We start from the raw sequence: 7,783 nt of genomic DNA, 5'->3' as shown, positions 1-7,783 counted from the left end.
GAGACCTGGAGGAAAATAGCCCAGCCTTCCTCGATTTTCTTAAGACTTTAATACTGGAGCTCCTCAAATAACCACATAAGACAGAATCTAGAAACAGACCAAGTCCCCCTGATGTCCTAATAAATTCCATTTTAGAAAAGAAATAACATTTGCAGCCAGGTGTATATTCATCACTTCACTTTATTAATTAATTAATGAATTAAATATATATATATATAAATAAATAAATAAATAAATAAATAAATACACACACATATTGTATATAAACACACAACCACACACACCAAACTAATAAAACTCAACTCCACATAAAGAATCAGGACCACGTGATTCACAGGTTTTGATTATTGTTTATTAAAAACAACAACAAGAGGCACAGAACTTCTCCAACACTGAACCGTCATCTAAAAACAACCCATATGAACAGAACTTTTACAACGTGTAAATAATAAACTGCTAAGAGCAAATCCTTCAGTGGAACTAAGCTTTGCTTCAAAATCTGGCACAAAGTGACTCTTTACTGAGGTAGTTTGGATCAGAGATATTGATCCCGGTGTAAATGTGAGACGCATCCCGGTTCACGATGCTCAATATCGGGGCTTTTCCTTCCCTTCTGCATCAGAGGCGTAACCTTGACCTCTCCCCGCGGAGCTCCTGGTAATATCTCTGGAGGAAAACAAACCAACAAGCAGAGCGATGAGGCCGAAGGCTTATGTCAAGCTGTTTGAATATTTAACAGCTAGACTGGATATGTGTTGCAGATATCCAAAATTCAATTCCTAGTCAAAAAGAGCATTTCAGATATCTACAAATGCATTCTTCCTATCCACAATTGTCATTTCAGATATCCACAACGTCATTCTGCCAAGGACAAATGACGTACTTTTGTCAGTCATGTGTGGGGTTTGTAATTACAGATATCTATAATTCAGTTGCAGATATCTGCAATGTGAATTACAGATATCTGTAACTGAATTACGACTAGCTGTAATTCCCTTTTAGATATCTTAAATTAAGTTTTGACTAGTCAGAACGAAGTTGTAGATATCTTGAACTGGAATTATGACCAGTCAAAATGACGTAGATATCTCAAACTGGAATTACGGATAGTCATAATTTAATTGTAGATATCTATCATCAAGTTATAGATATCTTGAAAGGAATTTTAATATAATATCTCAAATTGGAGATATCTTTAGCTTCCATTCTGCTTAGTCAAAATGTACCGTATTTTCTGGACTATAAGCCGCTACTTTTTTCCTAGGTTTTGAACCATGCGGCTTATACAAAGGTGCGGCTATTCTGTGGATTTTTCTTCCACCGCTAGGGGGAGTGCTAACCGGAATTAGAATAAAAACTAAGACAAAATAAATGCAAAGAAGAATACGCTACTTCTTCTTTAGCAGATAGAAGTAGAAGCAGATTTCAAACAGATAAATAGATAAATAAATGGCGGTTATTTTCTCTTGGTTCTGTCCCGTTTTAATCAGCAAAGTTGCTGCCGTGTTAAAAGACACTGTTAGGAAAGGATCTATTTAGGTACAAACATGTACATCATTTACAGTTCAAAATGGTTCTGTACATGTAGAAAATATCTAATCTAACAACATAAATATCTGCGGCTTGCATATCTTTTTTTTAAATAAAAGTGGGTGCGGCTTGTATATCTTTTTTTTATTGTTTTTTTAAAAATAGAGCTGATGCGGCTTATATACAGGTGTGGCTTATAGTCCAGAAAATACGGTAATTAGATATCTTGAATTAGAGTTTTGACTAGTCAAAATGACGTTATAGATATCTTTAATGCCAATTCTGACTAGTCACAATGTAATTACGCCTATAGTCAAAACGTAATTACGCCTATAGTCAAAATTTAATTACGCCTATAAAGTCAAAATGTAATTACGCCTATAGTCAAAATGCAGTTGTAGAAATCTGTAATGTTAATTCCGGATAGTCAAACTTAGCCATTAAATGTTAAAACGTCTTGCCCAAGGCATCTCCCTTGGCCGGCGCTGAAGCGTGGGTGTGAGTTCGTACCTGCAGGTTGTCGTAGTGCTCCCGGCTGCTGCAGTGCGTCTCCTCCGAAGTGCTCTCGTACAGGTAGAACACGGAGCACAGGTTACAGAAGAACCCAGACTTAGGAACCACAAACTCCTGGTCTGTAACAGAGACACGGGATTAACCCCCAACCTCCCCAGCACAAGTACCGTATTATGGAAGAGTTTTAGGGCCAGGCAGCAGAAAAAATATTTGAGAGGGGAAGATTTTTTTTTTTATTGTGCACTTCGAGAAAAAAGTCGAAATATCGAGAAAAAAAGTCGAAATGTTGAGATTAATGTTGAAATACAATTTCGAGAAAAAAGTCGAAATGTCGTGAAAAAAGTCAAAATTTCGTGAATAAAGCCTTTTTTCTCGACATTAAAACCTTATTCACAAAATTTTGACTTTTTTCTCGACATTTCGACTTTTTTCTCAAAATTGTATTTCAACATTAATCTCAACATTTTGACTTTTTTCTCGAAGTGCATAATGAAAAAAAAAATCTTCCTCCTCTAAATTATTTAAATTTTTCTCCTGCCTGGCCCTACTACTCTTCCGTACCGTATTGGCCCGAATATAAGACGGTGTTTTTTTGCATTGAAATAAGACTAAAAAAGTGGGGGTCGTCTTACATTCGGGGTCTAGACATTATACCCATTCACAACACTAGATGGCCGCAGATATCTTAACTCCCAGGCCAAAGCAAACCCCTGCCACGAAGAAGAAAAATAAAAATAGTGGTAAGAAAAAAAAAGAGGAAAATAAGAGAAGAGATAACAGAAAAAGGAGAAACGTAGCGACAATCTGGAGAAAAGTGGGTGGAGGATCGGCAGGTTAACCGGCAGCTGAGGAGAAGTTATGATGCAAACTTCAAGATGATTTGAATGAAGCAAAATAACAGGCTTTTTCTATCAAATATATTGTTATAATCATTTGTTTCAGATGTACTGTCATTATTTTCTGTATAAAAATTGAATTTGGTGTTCAAAAAGTCTTTTTTCAAACTTGAGTTTTGAAAAAGAGGGGGTCGTCTTATAATCAGGGTCGTCTTATATTCGGGCCGATACGGTAATATAAGAAAGTATATTCATTAAAACTGCTGAACACAGACCTGCATCATCATCCTCGTGTTTACGTTTTGCAGATCTTGAAGTTTTCTTTTCTTCAACTAAAGCTGGAAAAGCCTAAAAAAAAACAACAAAAAACCATGTTTTATTGATGCACAAATAATCCCGATGAGGATAAAGACTTGCTGGATTTGAAATCAGACCTCAGATTGCCTCTCCTGGCCGAGTGGAGGGGGCTCTTCGTCATTGATCTCGTCCAGCGTGATGAAGTCCTGCAGCTCGGCCTCCTCTCCCTCCTCGTCCCCCCCCACCTCGTCCAGGGTCAGCATCTCCTGGATCTCCTCCCTCCCTGGTCCTCGGCCATCGCTGTATCCTCCACCTTCCTCCCTCCTCCTCCTCTCCTCCTGGCTCTTCTCTCGCTCTTCAGCAGCAGCAGCCTGTCTTCTCTTCAGCTCCTCTTCCTCCGCTGTATCATAGGTGGCGTAATCCTCCTCTTCCTCACTCACTTCCTCGTAGTCGTCGGCTCCTGTTCCGGTTGCGTTTGTCTGATTCGTTGATGCCGCTACGACAGATGCTTCGTCTCTCACTGGACGTCCTTCGCTCTTCGTCGGCTCCTCCTGGACCGGATCCTCCTCCAGAGAATCTACTATCTGGTAGACGGGCTCCTCTTCCTCCTCGTTTACGGGGGACTGGGTTCCCGTCTCGGGTTTCCCGTCTCCGTCCTTCTCCGTCTCCGTGACGGGAGTCTGACTGTCCACCGCCTCGTCCTCCACCGAGTCCAGAATCTGATATTCTTCCTCCTCTTCGTCGTCAGCAGCAGCTTTGTTCCTCGCTGCCGACGTTTGCTGCTTCTTAGCGGTTTTCTTCGGTCTTCCTCTCCTCGGCTTTTCTTCCGCCGCAGCCTCGTCTTCGTCGACGGCGTCCAGTATTTCATACGTGGCCTCCTCCTCCTTCGTTGGTGTGCTCTCTTCTACTTTTCGTTTCAGTGAATTTCTCCTCGTCGTCGGAGACTCCCCCGTCTTTATTTTCTCCATCACTTTCCTTCCTCTGGATCTCGTCACGATTGCTGATTTTCCTGCTGCAGCTTCGTCGTCCTCCATCCCTCTAGAGGTTCTTCTCCTCGCAGACGTTTGGACGGTTTCATCCTCAACGGAATCAACCACTTCAAACACCATCTCTTCTGAGTTTTCAGTGTTTTGGTCGTTTCCTGTAGCGCCGCTCTTCGACCGTGTTGCATATTTCTTAACTGTTTTGTCCTGCTTCTTTGGAGACTTCTCTTTACTTCTGGAGCTTCTGGTCCTGGACTGGCTCCTCCTGGTTGGTCCTTCTTCTGTTGGAGTTTTCCCATCATTCTCCTGGTTGTCGGCTGCTGACGTCATCTCAGTGGTTGCTGACTGATCCTCCAGGGAGTCGAGGACCTGGTACACGTCTGCGGTGGAGATCTGGTCCCCAGTTTTTCCAGGTTCCTGGTCACCAGTTATTCCAGTTATTCCAGGTTCCTGGCCTCCACCTTCTGTTACGGTCGGATCAGCTGAATCCACCTTTACAGACACTTCTTTTTCTTCTTCTTCTCTTTCTTCGTGGTTTTCCTCATGAGACAGCGGAGCTCCATCTCCGGAGGTCTGGCAGGATTCCTCTGAAGGTCCATGGTCTGGTTTTACTCCCCCTGGAGTTTTCTCAGTACTGTGATCAGCTGCATCTTCTCCTGCCGATCGATCAGACTGATTGATGACCGGAGCAGCGTCTCCCTGGAACGGCTGCTGACCTTTGAACCCTCCATCTCCAACCGGATCCTCATCAGCAGCATCTCCCTGCTGGATCAGAGTGTCCACCTGGACGTCTCCCTCAGGAGCCCCGGGCGTCAGCCCTGAGGAACACCTGGTTTCTGATCCTGATTTTGAGGTGTTTTCAGACGAGGAGGAGGAGGTTTGGTCAGCAGGCGTCTCGTCCGTCTCCTCAACGATTTCATCAACGGTGACAAAGTCCTCCAGGTTGAAACCGTCCTCGTCAAAGACGTCTTTCATTTCATCCTGAACCTGAGGACGGACGGAGGACAAACCGTGTCAGAAATAGTCAGTTTTTAGGGAATCATTAACGGGTTGAGAGTGTCATTAACACTTGTGTTGTCTTCGGGTCAAGGAAGGAGGAAGGGAAGAAAGAAGGAAGGAAGGAAGGAAGGAAGGGAAGAAAAGAAAGAAGGAAGGAAAGAAGGAAGGAAGGGAAGAAAAGAAGGAAGGAAGGGAGAAAAGAAGGAAGGAAGGAAGGAAGGAAGGAAGGAAGGGAGAAAAGAGGGAAGAAAGAAAAGAAGGAAGAAAGAAAAGAAGGGAGGAAGGGAAAAAAGAAGGGAGGAAGGGAAAAAAGAAGGGAGGAAGGGAAAAAAGAAGGAAGGGAGGAAAGAAGGAAGGGAAAGATGAAGAAAGGAAGGAAGAAAAGAAGGGAGGAAGGGAAAAAAGAAGGAAGGAAGGAAGGAAGGGAAAAAAGAAGGAAAGAAGGGAGGAAGGAGGGAAGGGAGAAAAGAAGGAAGGAAGGGAACAAAAAAGGAAGGGAGGAAAGAAGGAAGGGAGGAAAGAAGGAAGGGAAAGATGAAGAAAGGAAGGAAGAAAAGAAGGGAGGAAGGGAAAAAAGAAGGAAGGGAGGAAAGAAGGACGTGAGAAAAGAAGGAAGGAAAGGAGGAAAGAAAAGAAGGAAGGGAGAAAAGAAGGAAGGTAGAAAAGAAGGGAGGAAGGAAGGAAGGAATGAAGGAAGAAAGGAATGAAGGAACAAAGAAGGAAGGAAGAAAGAAAAGAAGGAAGGGAGTAAAGAAGGGAGGAAAGAAGGAAGGAAGGGAAAAAAGAAGGAAAGGAGGAAAGAAGGAAGGAAGAGAGAAAAGAGGAAGGGAGAAAGAGGAAGGGAGAAGGAAGGAGAGAGCAGGAGGAAAGAAGGACAGGAGAATTAGGTCATTTTGACCCAAAGACAGTACCAGGGTTCATCAGATTACAACTTACCTCTGCTGAGCCGCTGGTTTCCATCTGGACTGGACCTACGAGGTGAAGATGAAACAGTCAAACCTCTTTCATGTTCAGTTTAGTCAGAGATGAACATGAACAAGTCTGGGACGTCTTACTGGTCTCTTCTGGGTTCTGGGGCGTCTCCATCTCCCCCTCAGCTGTCGGGGGGGCAACAGCAGCTCCGGATGATGCCGTCGCCTCCGTCTGCCGCTGCTCTGCTGCTTCAGGTGACGCTGCTGAAACACCTTCCTCAGTTTTCCCATCAGCCCCGGGACCTGCAGAGGAGAACATGGTTAGGATCAGGGCTGGGGATCCATTCAAATGTCAAGAATCGATTCAATTCCGATTCTTAAGATTCAGAATCGATAATCAAGATTTGATTCGATTCTGATATTGATTTGTGTTAGTGTTATTAAAACTGTTTTTTGAGCTGTTGCATGAATTATATGACTGTAGTTATGCAGCATGTTAATACTAGTATTATATTGAGATTCAACAGCAAGTATTGCAGCTAATGATGCTGTAAGGACCAATCAGCTCCCAGAATGCTGATAGAACTGCTTTCAGAAACATCGTGGTGCAAAATTATCAAACAAATCCAGGGCAGCAAACGGAGACGGATGAAATCGGTTTTATTTTTTAACACATTCCGTTTATATTTTTCGGTTTTTAATTTTTGAGAATTTGGTTTTTAGCATTTTATGCAAATGTAACCCCAAGACAGTATATAAAGTAATGAAATATAGACAATTTATGCAATTATAACTGAAAACTTTAATGTTTTCATACCTTTAAACATATCTAAAGGCAAAAACATGGCACCAGTTATTCTCGTGTCCAACAAAACATTCCTTCTTTGGGGATAAACAAAATGTACTGTAATGATGAAAAAAAAAAAATTAATCTTTAGACATACGAATCGATATTTAGGAATTAATATGAGAATCGATTTAGAATCGGAAAATCGATTTTTTCAACACAGGCCTAGTTAGGATGGACACCTGTGACTTCAGTCAGGAGGACGGGGCAGAACTTTAGACCCATTTAAGGAGAAAGTATTTACTTCAAAGTAGGGCCGTCAGTTTAGTGCGTTCATTTGAGTAATTAATTACACTGCTAATTAACGCATTATAAAAACGCAATTAATTATGAGTGGTAAAATGCGCGAGCATTTTAAGTTTGGCCCATTGAGGGACCCGTAGGTCACTACTTCCTCCTGCTGCTAGTCAAACTAACAAAGCAGTGACAGACCTGGACGCGACTCAAAACTTTGCTAGCGCCTTTGATTGGCAAGTTTATGTATAAAAAGAAAGAAGACGGTACTATCAACAAGAACGCAGTGATTTGTACATTTTGTACAAAATATTTTTCCTATCAGCGGAGCTGCTCCAGCCTGAATTATCATTTAAACACTAAACATGTCCGGACAAGTTCCACTGTAAACGTTACAGGTAATAGTATTTGAATTGCTGCATTGAGTCAGCTTTAGTTTTAATTTTGAATTGAGTCTGCTTAATTACCTATTTGAGACTCAGCCTTCTTTTATTTCTGACTGTATTTGCATTGCATTTTGGAATAATGCACCTTTGATTGGTTTGCTGATGTGCTTGAGCTTTTTCTTATAAATTTAATTTATGAAACACACTTCACCAATAAAAATGTGGATTTCAAATCTTCTCTTCTTAG

At 41.9% G+C, this 7,783-nt stretch overlaps 1 protein-coding gene across 4 annotated transcripts in view; it reads right to left on the bottom strand.

Annotated features, from left to right (window-relative positions):
• Nucleotides 1-283: 283 nt before the first annotated feature.
• The window catches only part of LOC133419933 (zinc finger protein 638-like), a 32,345-nt gene continuing 24,845 nt past the window's right edge, over nucleotides 284-7,783 (bottom strand). For all 4 annotated transcript variants that reach the window (XM_061709405.1, XM_061709408.1, XM_061709406.1 and 1 more), the window contains 6 exons: nucleotides 6,214-6,372; nucleotides 6,095-6,129; nucleotides 3,314-5,146; nucleotides 3,155-3,227; nucleotides 2,041-2,162; nucleotides 284-666 (listed from right to left, as the gene is read on the bottom strand). In XM_061709405.1, coding sequence (XP_061565389.1) covers nucleotides 619-666; nucleotides 2,041-2,162; nucleotides 3,155-3,227; nucleotides 3,314-5,146; nucleotides 6,095-6,129; nucleotides 6,214-6,372 — 2,270 coding nt within the window. In that variant the 3' untranslated portion in view covers nucleotides 284-618. The remainder of the gene's footprint in view (nucleotides 667-2,040; nucleotides 2,163-3,154; nucleotides 3,228-3,313; nucleotides 5,147-6,094; nucleotides 6,130-6,213; nucleotides 6,373-7,783) is intronic.

Source organism: Cololabis saira, chromosome 20 (assembly GCF_033807715.1).
Source record: "Cololabis saira isolate AMF1-May2022 chromosome 20, fColSai1.1, whole genome shotgun sequence".
In the NCBI taxonomy this organism is placed as follows: domain Eukaryota; kingdom Metazoa; phylum Chordata; class Actinopteri; order Beloniformes; family Belonidae; genus Cololabis; species Cololabis saira.
Note: the sequence above shows the minus strand (reverse complement) of the source record. Positions and strands in the feature narration are given on the sequence as shown.